At 44.1% G+C, this 12,695-nt stretch overlaps 1 protein-coding gene across 3 annotated transcripts in view; it reads right to left on the reverse strand.

Moving 5' to 3' along the window:
- Nucleotides 1-12,695, reverse strand: part of LPP (LIM domain containing preferred translocation partner in lipoma) — a 332,580-nt gene that overhangs the window by 15,183 nt on the left and 304,702 nt on the right. For all 3 annotated transcript variants that reach the window (XM_071437786.1, XM_071437787.1, XM_071437788.1), the window contains 2 exons: nt 4,444-4,622; nt 1,266-1,386 (listed from right to left, as the gene is read on the reverse strand). In XM_071437786.1, the coding sequence (XP_071293887.1) occupies nt 1,266-1,386; nt 4,444-4,622 (300 nt within the window). The remainder of the gene's footprint in view (nt 1-1,265; nt 1,387-4,443; nt 4,623-12,695) is intronic.

The following is a 12,695-nucleotide window of genomic DNA, read 5'->3' on the forward strand; positions in this document are numbered from 1 at the left end:
AAAAAAAGGATAAAAAAGAAGCATCACTGGGAAAAAGTTTAGTACCAATATCTGACTATAGGTAATCTCCTTTGGAAGAGTTAATGCCATGAAGTTACAGCCTCCATTCCAGGAGTGGCAGCTAAGCCAAGTCCCTTCCTGTCTCCCCTACCAGAACTGTCACCTGTGTTTGTATTACAATTGGCGAAAAAGGTTGTGGCAAAAAGGAGGATGTCAGACAGGAACATGGAAACCCCACTCCAAGGCCCCCAAACCTGCTCCAGAGACCTCAGCCCATAAGCTTTAAGGAAGCTGCTAGGAAAGTTGGGAATTATCCCACACTTTGTGATCAAGCAATTGCTTGGCCCAAGACTACTGATGGATCCATGTGTGTGAAAGCCTGGGTATCTCAGCAACCAGCATGGGGACATGCTGTATGATGAATTAGGCTCTAGAAAATTCAGTGTAAGAATGCCCAGCATCTTAAAAAATAATGGGCCTAAGTAATGGGCTGGTATGTACCCTGAAAGCCAAGGTCAGATTGAGAAGTGAACCAGATGCCTCAAGTTTCAGCCTAGACCTTTAAACCTTAGTCCATCCTTCTTTCCAATTAAGGTTATTAAAACCTGCAACTGCTATAAGAAATATATTTGGTCTCATTTTCTTACCCTGCCATCTGGCTGATGTATTATCCAACAAGTAACACTAGCACTGAAGAATTCTTGAAGGTTCCCTAACACAGCTGTTCCCACATGCTAATTGCTTTAAGGTGATTTTTATTCTCTGTCTTCAGACTCTTACCATCAAAATTACATGAAGTGTGTTATGAAACTGAACAGGAAAAGTAGCATAAAAAGCATTGCACAAAACAAGAATGATCATGTTTATGTGTCCATTAAAATTCTTCAACCCAGAGCCATATGCTGAATTTCCTGTACAATCTTGCTCAAATCCTAACATGCATTAGCTTTCATTTTAAGAACATAAAGATGAGCTACGTTTGTGTCCAGGCTATAATTTATTAAGTTCTCCAATATTAAGACCTAATTGCCTGAGTCACATTCTTTTGCTCTTCTAATGAACCTGTTATAAACAAGGGACCTGATTTTCCTCTCATTTGCGTGGATATAAATGAGGAAAAATTCCTTGCTTGCTGAAGTCAATGAAGTAATTTGATTGTAGAGCCAGTGTTACAACAGGGTATGCCTGTTGTGTGGGCAATGTCAGGTGGTGATGAAGTTAAGCCAACCCTTGCTTTCTGTCCCTGCTGTGCCTGGAATACCAACCTCGCACCGGTAGCACTGGACATGGAAGTCACGATCCAGGGCAACAATGCGCACGGTCTCCTCTTGTCCCGGGGCTGGCATGATGGGCTCCTTACACACAGAACACCTCGGGGCAAACTTCCTGAGGGAGCAACAGACAGGCACAGTCATCTCAAACATGGAGAAAAAGTTTTTGTTAACTGGACCAGCCAGCCAGAAATGTGTGAATTTGTACCAACACACACACGTATGTGCATACACAACACAGGCTGGAGAGATCTCTGCACAGATCCCTCCTTGGAAAAAAAACAGGCAAGAGCACTTTAGTCTTACAAGGCAATTTCAGGCATGTAGGATATTAAAGAACATTTATAAGGAGATGACTTATAGAACTTCTGACAGGCAGCAGAGCATTTTGCCTGCCCTAATTAACAACTGAAGTGCCTGTTGAATGACCCTCCATTGTGGCACCTATGCACTGCCACAACCCTCAGCCTCTAAGAAAATCCATGCAAATCCCATGGTTAGAAAGATGACCAGAATCTGCTTCAAGAGCATCTCTTGAAAATAAAAATCAAACTATTAAGATTTGGAGATTGGAACAAATAGTTTAAAAGTCTGAAAAGAAATGGTAAAAAGAACTGCCTTTTACTAACACTAATTTGTTGAGATTTATGTCACCCACTTTAAACTTTCAAGCCATCTTACCCACTTATGCACACAGAAGCACATTTCTGGCTGTGCTCACTCTCAGACAAGAAGCATCAGGGCAATTCTGACTTGCTGCATCTTCTAGCTAAAACCTACTCAGTTATCCAACAGGGTGCTGTCCAGGCTTGAAAGGGAACAGGTCTGGGTGCAGAGACCCCAATGTTCTCTCTTCCAGTCAGTCTGACTTCTAATTGTAAAGTGACAATAACTCGCTGCATGAAGAGACTGACTTGAATCAGGGTCAGCTCAGGGATCAAGAGAAGCACAGCCCTTTCTTCTTCCCTTCTATTGCTCACCATATGCCCTTCTGGATAATTCACCCACGTTCTGCATTCCCTCTAGTTTTGCTCCCCTCAGGTCCCACGAGAAGTGGCCACCTCTGCTCCTAGGCTTGGGAACCTTTAGCCTGTGGTGAGTCGTTCTCTATTTTAGTTCAAAACCTACTGGTACCAGTTTCCTGGCTGCAAATTCTGCCTGCAAAAAAGGAAATTTACACCCACAGAATCTGCTGCCATGTAATGAGAACCAGGGTCAGGGGCTGTGGAGCGACAGAGGGCAAAGCTTATGGCAAACATCAGAACACAAGGAGATCAAAGGGCCTTCTCTTCTAAAATGCCTAGTAAGGACTGACTCTGCCACCCAGCCTGTCACATGAACCACCTCAGAATTAACTATCTTAGAAAAGAAAAATAAAATCTATCTGTACTAGGAATAAAGAAAAATATTAATTTCACTGGCAGCAGATGAAAGATGCCTGTGTAGCTGTGATCTAATGAAAGAATGAATTAAACAGTGGCTATAATGAGTGCTCTGAAAAATAACTTAAATGGATCATGATATGACTGGAGCTGTGATGGCAATTAATTGTGTGCTGCTTCATGCAGGCCCTTCCTTTTGCCATTTAGCTCAAATGTGGTAATAAAAAAATACTTCAACATTTCTTTGCCCAGGCTACTGTGAGTAATTCATTATGAGACAAATATTATCTCCCAGGATCCTGAGATCATTCCTGCAGATTTTAGGGGATGTAGATCTGTTACTGTGGGGCCTGAGCTCAGGTAGTAGCTGAGTAACAGTGTGAGCATTAGCTACAGTTTTGTTATCAAGAGGATGTAGATGTAGAACACTCAACCTCCAGATCAGGAGGACATGCCATCCCTAATCAATTAAAACTGGGTTGGCCGAAGTACTGCAAAATGTGTGGCTGGCCAAAGACATTCTGAGTGTTACACTGGGTCTTGTGCTATTCCCATCACCTTCCCCTCAATCCCTCACTCAACAATTTTTATGTCCTTCCTTGCATTGACAGCCTCCCACTTTCTACTCTCAGAGCCCCGAGGTCTGTGTGCAGTCACTGCCAAAAGGCTTCAATGTGGGACATCAGCTCTCTTTCTCCTGACAGCATGTGAGCCCTTGGCCTGTGGGGCTTTGGGAAGGGGCACCCTCCAAATTGCTGAGGGCGTGTGAGGGAAGTCCTTCAGGTGACTGAGTGGTGCATGAAACTCCTGTTGGGCCTGTGCTCAAGACCACATTTTACCTTACACACAACTGGCAGCACAGAAAGGCAAAGCAATGCAGCAGCTGCCAATTAACCCAGCCTAGCTGAGCTACAGGGAACATCCTCCTGTTGGATTCTAACATGCCAGTTAATTGTGGCTGCTTCCCTTTCTGTCAAGTCAGTCAGCTTCTTTGAGCTTTCAGACCCACACACTGATGTCATGAGGCTCTAATTAAGTTTACCCGCTTAGAAATTAAGAGGTAAATGGTTGAGATATAAACTCACCTTTGTCAGTATTGATTTCATCTTTTAATTGAGGGGTGTAATGTATCTGTCTTTTCCATACAGGGCAAACATTTGTGCTCTGATTATATCTACCTGTCTTTCCCTGGATTAGTGATGATGGGGGTGGTAGTATGTCAGTGACAGAAATTACTTGCAGCTATACCTTTCAACTTACTTTAAATAGCAGTTTCACTATAAATTATTACCAGGGCTGTATTTTTAGTAGCTTTAAAAAGCTAATTAGCAACTAGAAACAAAAGGAGCTGTGAGCAGCCTGTGGCCACTGAGATCCCTCTAGCAGGTAAGCAAACACCTGCAGAGTGCAGGAGGACAGGACCTCTTAATTGCTCAGTGGAAGAGGCAGGGAGGTGGTGATGTGAAAGTGCAGGTAGAGGCAGTGAAGAGAAACATGCCCATGCACAGTGAAAAGGCAAGAGGAAGGCAGAGCACTTAAAAGAGAGGGACACAGAGGTTATCCCTCAATTCAGCTCTAAGCAAAACAGAGATCAAGCAGAATCATCCCCTAACCAATTAACCTTGTATGCCATGGCTGCTTGGAGCAATGCTCTCCCTACTATTTAAGAGCCTTGGGAGGAAGTGGCATAGGGTTCAGAAATTCCTGAAAGCTCAGTCTGAAAAAGGAGAGTTTTTAGCAGCAAAAGACAAATACAACAAGTGAAGCAGTGACAGCAGCTTAGGCCTTACTTATGGAAATCCTCAATGCAGTGGATGTTGCCACCAGCATCCACAGTGAAGGGGATCCCATCCAGGCTGCGATGGCACATCACACAGGTGAAGCAGTGGGGATGGTAGGCCTTCCCAGTGGCTCGGAGGATCCTTTCCATGATGGGCTTTGCACAGACACTGCACTGCTCCAGTGTATTCTGCAAAGAAAACATACACAACACATGTGAGCACCATCTCAGCAGGACATTACAAAGGTCAGCTGGGCTGGTGGCTGCTGCTGGTCTGCTTGGAAGCTTTAGGTACCTTCTTTTCATTTCTCCTAGATAAAGTGCAGTACAGTCAACAGTTATCAAAGAGTACGATAACATGCACAGGGAGCACAGGGCCTGGGTCAAGCCTTTAGAACAGTGTGAGAACACAAACCAGAGCCTTCTCTCAGCAGCTCTGACAAGTGATCAGAGATGGCTCATCAGGTGGGTTATCTGAGACACAGCAGCTTCTGTAGCCAGGAGCACATGAAGGAGTTGTGCAGCCAACACTCCTGGGCTTTTGCTTCTGCACTGCCCAGTCAGAGCGAGCTTATGCAGCAGAGTTCATTAGAGACAAGTTCCAGAGAGGGCAGTGCTAAACTGAAGTGCAAACTCCTGGGGCTACACAGACACCTCCTAATTACTTTGCCAATGCAGATCCCATAAAAATATCTTTATCTGCCTTGTACAAAGATCTTGATCTTCCTCTCTCGCCACAGAGAATACTGCTAAGTCTGGGCAGAGAACAAAGCAGTGGTTGCAAGGAAAGCATCCACAAGGACAGGAGCTCAGGATGACTTAAATGCTTCATTTATCTCTGGCCCACAATGTTTGAGATAATGACTGTGAAATGCCAGCTCTGAGGCCATGATCCTTGCTGCACAGGTTTTACATACTAGCCTGCTCCTAAAGTGCTGGAGCCAAAAAAATTCCCACTTTTCAAGTGGGGTCTATTGAATGATTCATCTCATTTCAACCCTCACTTACCCTTGCAGTTAATTATAGAAACACCACGATAATTTTGTTTCAGATGGTTGTCTGTGAGCCACACCAGCCCTTCTGACACCAACTGGGTAACTCACCATTTCAAAACAAGCACTTTAAAAGACACATGCCATGAATGGATGGTGCAAACCACATAGATGCAAACAATAAATCTGATTCGGGTAATTTCACTGGACTTTAGAAAAGCAAACTTCACCTACTATTCTTGCTTGATGGACCTGAAGTTATCAAATAATGTTATCAATCAGTGTTTGCATCTTGGGTGAGGTAGAAAAATCTATCATTACACTACTGATTATTATTTAGATAGACAGAAATAAGGGGGCGGGAAAATAAAGGAAAAAATCCAACAGGACAGAAATATAGAAAGCTGCTGAAAGGTAGATCTTGTTGACAAACACAGGAAGGCTAAAGTTCTGCTTCCTCATGCAACAAAATTCCCAGAGAAAGTCGTGTTTTGACTGACAGCATTGTTATTGCTTCTTTGAGCCAGTATTCTCAGGGGCAAGATCCACTCCTTACATGTGCAACTGAAATGTATTGTGAGGAGATGAATCACCCAGGAACTCAGAAGGTTCTACACTCTCATATTTGCTCTCAGACATTATCTCTGGGCTGCACGTCACGGGTAAGGTACAAACATAGAAATACACGGGTTCCTATCAGAGGATCTGAAGGATTGTTTTTGGAAAGGTCGATATGAAAAATCCTGAATTTCAACCCGTATGAGAACTGCCTCATGCATTTGTAAGGAGAGCACAGCCAGACTAGCATCAAATACAGGCTGGATTTTGCTTTATACCTTGTAATAATGGGCAGGAAAGAATGACTGCTGGCCTTTCTGTCTGGTTGCTGTCACCATCATCATCATTATAACAGTGGCTGGTATGCCAGAAAAAGCAAGGTCAATAATTTTCTCCATGGAGAAATAACCTGGCAGATTTACCATTTTGCTTTGCATAAGCAGATCACATCATCTCAGTCCACATCCATGTGGTTCTCTATGTTTTTCTGCCAAGGAGGGAAGGCAGGATACCTGCAGATACTGATGGAAGATTGTGCCATTCGTGAAGCATTTGCCATGAAATTTTCTGAACACAAGCAGGTATGGAGCATTTGCCTCACCAAGTCACTGCTTGCCTCATTTCCAACAGTTGCCAACAACAGAGGCCAAAGTATGAGAACAGGATAAGCAAAGCAGAAATTCCTTGGGATTTGCTTCCAGTCTCCAATGATTACTGGTTTAGGCACTTCCTGAGTCAGAGCTTGGCTTCCCCATACTTCGCCTCAAGTGGATGCTTCTCCCATAAACCTTCCTGATTTTTGAATTCTGATAAATACTGATCCCCCACAACGTGACCAAGAATTCTGTGGCTTACTTCCATGCTGGGGACTGATGTGTTCAGCAGTTCCCCTGGTCTGCTACTGCAGCCCACCCAGGACAGTGACCAGAGCAGGCACCTGCAGCAGCAATCCAAGCTGCAGAGGGGTCCAGCACCAAACAGCATGGCCTGGAACTGCTCTCACCACGGGCCAGATGTAACTCCTGCTCACACATTTCGGGCACACAGAGTTTAAGCCCATAAGGGATCAGTACAACCATCCTGTCTGACACCCCATGTTAACACTGATTTTGGTGGAAACTTTACAGTGACCAGGACAGCAGGCAATCACCCTGCTGGATCATACCTTCTGAAAACACACATCTTCTCCCAAATCTCAGCTTGGTCACAGTTTGACATTCTCACAGCTACGTAAGACAAGCATTATGAATTAACCAACTCCTGATTAAGCCTTCTATACGACCTGAAAATCAGACCTGAGAAATTTATTCTTTTCATCCTTCCAAGTCTGTACCAGTAAGGAAAAACAAAGTCATTAGTTTCAGACTCCAGCTCACTCCTGTCTGGGAGTGTATTTGCTTAAGCCTCCCTCCTTGCTAGAACCCTGGCTGGCTCAGACCCTTCCCTTCAAGGTGTTACCAGATGATGCCAAAGGGAAAGCTTCCTTGATTCACACCCATTTGACATCAGGTTGCTGTAAGGCAGGATTTGGCCTGTGAAGCTACCAGGTTTTCTTTGATTCTCTAATCAGGTTATCCCACATGCCTAAGTGCTGCCCCAGCAGCTAACAACCTGCACAAAGGTATTTATGCACATTATAGGAACAGCATCCCTGTAGGATTATAAGTTTGGCTTCTTGATTTTGCTCTCTTTCACAGTCTGTCTAACTCTCCTAGCTCCTCCTGGAGCTTTCAGACCTCCAAAAAGTGAAATATGATGAAGAAAAAATGCCTAACAGGTCTATTTTCCTTCTTTTCTCTCCGGCTTCTGTTACAAGTCTGCTCTGTAATCAACAGGTAGAGCTGAATGCATCTGATGAGCTACACTGAGAGCTAAGGCAAGGCACAAAGAAGAAAGATGAGAAACAGCTAGGAAACATCAATCCTAGGGGTTGTGGTCACATTCATGTCATAAGAATATAGCCCACAAATCTAGTGTGGGCTGAGGGTAAAGTTTGCCATTCTTTTCCCATATTTTTGGCCAAGAGGCAGGGAGTGCCCTTGTGTCTCCCAAATCCAACCAATTTTTTGGGGGTTTGAAAAGCATAGGGAAGGAGCCATCCATTTCCAAAGGGAAGGCTGGCACAATGTTTAAGGCTGAGTCTGGGTCCATGTCCCTTGAGGGCAGAACATCCATGGCAAAGAAAAAGAATCTCACATGAGAAGAATAATGCACCCTAAATACCAAAAAGAAAAATAACCTCAAGCAAAGATACACTAAAACACAAAGAAAGGACTATAATGACCAGGACATCATAATCATCTTGCAAGTTAAAATTAAGAGACTTAAACATGTATAACACAATCAGTGTCAAAGTGGGAACAAGCTGCTTGGGAGCAAGCACCTAGCAAGTGGTGTTTGGAGTTGACCTCCCTAGAGCAATACTGGTCTCTTCAGAAACCACAGAAAGCCAAAGGGGGTTGCTCTGCAGATTTTAGGTTTAAACATGGGACACAAAGTAAAAATTCTGACTGCTAGGAAAGACTTCTAGGTTGCAAGAGCCACGGAAGGCAGGAGCTGGGGAGTGTTTGAGTCTCCTCCTGAAAACTTCACATCCCAGATGGCAAGGTGGCAGAGACTTTAGGGACCAGAGGTGCAGTGACAGCCCACTGCCCTAATGCTGCAGAGTACAACCCGTCCTAACCAAACCTGGGGGACAGCAGTAACTCACAACATCATGCCAGCACAAGGACTCTCCCACAATGACCCAGCAATGAGTGCAGAAGAAAAGCCACACAGATTAGTCATTGCTTCTTCTGCATTGGCAATTCATCCCAAGCTCTAATGAACATAAATAATGTCTCCTGCACTCTGAACAGCAGACCGAGGAGAGCTCATGCACAGGGACATGAGCATGGTATTGCTTATTTTGCTGGGAGAGGGGAGGGAAGTTGCTGGAATAAATTACATTGGCAACTCATGCACAGGGACACAAACTCACTTTCTGTAAGCACTGCAGAAGAAACACATTTTTCGAAGTGACTGAGCAGAGGAGATGGTTTTGAGCTGCACGAATGAAATGTGACTGTTGTGCTAAAAACAGGCACATGGTCAAATGCTATAGTTGAACTGTAACTTAGTAAAGTGTGGTAAGTGACTTGCTTTAAATCTTGTGACTCCGTCCTTCATTTCCTCAGACAGCAAGGAGAGCAGAGCAGCAGACATTTTCCCCTTTGTGGGATATTTTTTGAGGCTTGAAAATGTTTCCATACTTAAGTGAAGACAGAACACTTTAATCTCAAGAAGCCTGGTGAATTTATAAACCTCAAATTAGATCAGGTCAATTGAAAAACTGCACTTCAAAATAATTGCAAATGGTTTCATTTAGGGTTTGGGTCTGAAAATATGTAGTTGTATTATAAATTAAATATAAAGCAGACAGTGGTGGAGGGGTTAAGTGTCAAGATGTAATTTCAACACTTTCAAACACTTTTTTGGCATTATTTCTAGAAAAGGAAAACCAAGGCTCCCCAGCTGCTATCTCCACAGATGGGTTAAATCTTGGCAAACATAACATTTAAGTCACTAATAGCCAGCATGAAATTCCTTCCTGCATGTCTGAGGAGACAACTTGGGCATGAGTTAATCCTTCTCACTTCACCTGACCAGCTGGACACATTATTAGCAGAGGGTGACACTCCCCTTCTCGCTGCTCTGAGGGTACTTTCAGCAGGGTACAGCACTGCAGAAGCACCTTGGCTAGTGACCTTCAGACCATGCTGCCATAGCTGCATCAGTGTGCTGGGGCAAAAGATGTGACTGACCCTGACAGCCTAATTCAGACACAATGGTGAGCAGTCAGGCTGTTCTTTAGATGGTACAGCTTGATTTGCTGGGAGATGGAGCTGAGCTGTGCTTACAGCTGCCCCTTGCACAGTGCAGACTCAGGCCCTGAGGTTACTGTATTCAGTGCCTTTCAAATCACTCTTCCATTCATCTCAGTTTTTAGTGGCTTTCCCAGCACAGTAGCAATACCGCGGCTGGCATGCTTCTCCTCTGCTGGAATTTGCTTTTCTTGTCAGGAAAACTGAATTCAGCTTTGTAGTTTTGGACTCAGAGCAGCTGGAGGTGAATCTGGCAGAAAGTCCTCTCAGCATACAGGATGGAGGAGTCCCTTCCCCTTGCCCTATAACTATTAGAGAAAGGCTAGATGTATTTCATGGCTTGTGCTAGTAGCACAGATAACAATGGCATGCAACTGAGTCCACAAATGTGCAACAGCAGAAAGGCCATGATGAAAATGGAACAGTGCTTGAGAAATGCTTCTCAAATGATAAGCAGATGTCAAAATATGCTCTACAGTGAGAGGAGGAAGAAGCTCTATTTTTCTTATCAAGTGAAGGCTGAGGGACAGCTTTGCTGGTGTCTGAGCACACCAGAGGCTGCAGAGGAAACCTAGAGAAGGCTGCTGGGCCTGGCAGGCACACAAGCTGGCCATACTACCTGCAGAAGGAATTATATTCTTAATGCTGAATGTAATTAATGTTTGGAGCAGCAGAGGCAGGGACTGGGTGACTACTCTGATGCTCAGTGCCAGTTTAGATAAGGCCTGCAGCCCTCTCTAGCACCATCCAGCTGAGAGTGATGAAGGAATGTCAGAGTTAAAAATCTGCTCTGCATTATGCTCCATGTCTGACCACAGCCACATTGACTCCTTCCAGCTAAAAATCCACAAGAAGCCCCGTGCTGGAAATTACTTAACTAATTTCTGGCACTCAAAGCTACTCATCTTCTGTACATTCCTTGCTCTGACAACAGAGATCTTTGTCCCTTTAAAACGGCAGAGCCTATGAATGTAAGAAATGAGGGAATTGTCCTCTGAACTGGTAGGCTGGAAGATAAAATGCCTAGACTTCTGGCTTTTAAACCAAGTAGCTGCCATAGGCAAAGCATTCCCACACTCTGTGCATGGCAGGCACATTTACAGGCATCCCCAGCCTCTAAATAAAATGGCTGTAGAAGTTACATATCCCAGTGAGAAACTGGATATTGTTAGATTTGATAAATACTTGTGAAGTACTCTGTGTGCCTAAATAGTTACTTAATGGAAACAAGATATTATTAACAGAAAACATTAAATTCCTTTTATCTGTAATGACTTGCACACATCTCAAAAATCAACTTTGGGTGGTGCACCACCAGAGAACAGCACCTGAGCTGTTATTCAGAATACTCCAATGTGGCTACAGCCATTTGCAAAAGTAAAGTAGTTTAATACCAGGGAAATGCTTCTAACTTACAGTTGACTTTAAAATAGCACAGAGAATAAAAAAGTCTATGCATTTGAAATTTTTTTAGCAACAATAATTATAGCTGCATGGAATACTACAGTAAGCCAAACAATTGAAAGCATCCTTAGCAACTGCTATGTAAAAGAACATTGTTAAATATCTTAGTAATCAGCTCCAGTCCCTTCAGTAATTTTCTTGTGAAGCTGCATTTCCAAACCTCCCTGCATCTTGTCTATTGCCACCAGGAAAGAATTGAAGCAGCACAATGTGCATTTTGGTGAGCAGAGTTCACTCTTGCTGTTAGCACTGCCACCACACACCAGGTATGAACCACGTGAAATCGGTCACTCCACACTGGGACTGCGACTGGCCCAGAAAACATCCAACCAGGAGGCTGGGACAGGCTTTTGGAGCACTGGAGAGAAAAACACCTGTAAAGCACAGCAGCACCAGCAGAGCACAGGAGACGTGGCTGCCTTGGCAGGGAGGAATGATCTGATAAGACAGTTTCCATCTCTGATTCCCTCAATCCAAGGAGATCCTAAGTGCACGACCAGACCTTCACTCCAAGACATTGCATAATACAATGCCTGGCGCAAGATGCTGATTTTCGAAGATTTCTAACTTGAAGGAAATCCCTCAAAATCCCTCTCAGAATGTCAGAGGTAAACAGTTTGTTCAAGGCTCCTGCAGCTGAGGCAAACTGGCACAGAGCTACCACGGAAATCCCTGGGCTGTGTCACACAACAGCAGCTATGCCTCAGCAGATCAGCATTGCTTCACACACTGGGGTCCCCACCTAGGGAGAAACCAGCCCATGGCTTTGCCCAACGCAGAGAGATGTGTTTGAGGATTTGTTACGACTTTTTTTCCACCAAAGTGAACCTTGGTAGCTTTAAAAACTATGATATTCTACTAGCTTTGCTCCTGAGGGACAGGGGGAATAGACAGCAGGTTTTGATAGCCTGTGCTTTTATCTGTTTTTAACACCCACACATCAGGTGAGAGCACCTACAGACCATACATAACTCAGGGCTTGGTGGAACAAAGTGCTGGGGGGGACAAAGCAAAGCCGTTCCTTATTCCCAAGCACTCCCAGCCTTTGTGCTGTTGATGTAGCTCTGCTTGCCTTACGTGTTCTCACCAGCAAGTTCCTCAAAACATGATGTGCCTGACCTTGCATGCTGCCCTGGGAGTTTTGCCTAAATAAAGGTTCTGTCCTGTTGTGATTACTTTCTGCACAGGCAGCAGAATTACATGCAGCTGGGAGATGTGGCAAACATTGAGCAGATACACTCTCCTCCTTGTTTAGATACAATTGTGGACAACACAGAGATTTCAAGCTTAATTAGCAATACCAAGGAAGCTGTTAGAGAGGCATTTCAAACTGCTTGCAGTTTAAGCTGATTAGAACTTTGTGAAAACAAAACAAAATTGTGTAG

This window comes from Agelaius tricolor, unplaced genomic scaffold (assembly GCF_023055355.1).
Source record: "Agelaius tricolor isolate 1412-34295 unplaced genomic scaffold, bAgeTri1.0.p SCAF_12, whole genome shotgun sequence".
Taxonomy (NCBI): domain Eukaryota; kingdom Metazoa; phylum Chordata; class Aves; order Passeriformes; family Icteridae; genus Agelaius; species Agelaius tricolor.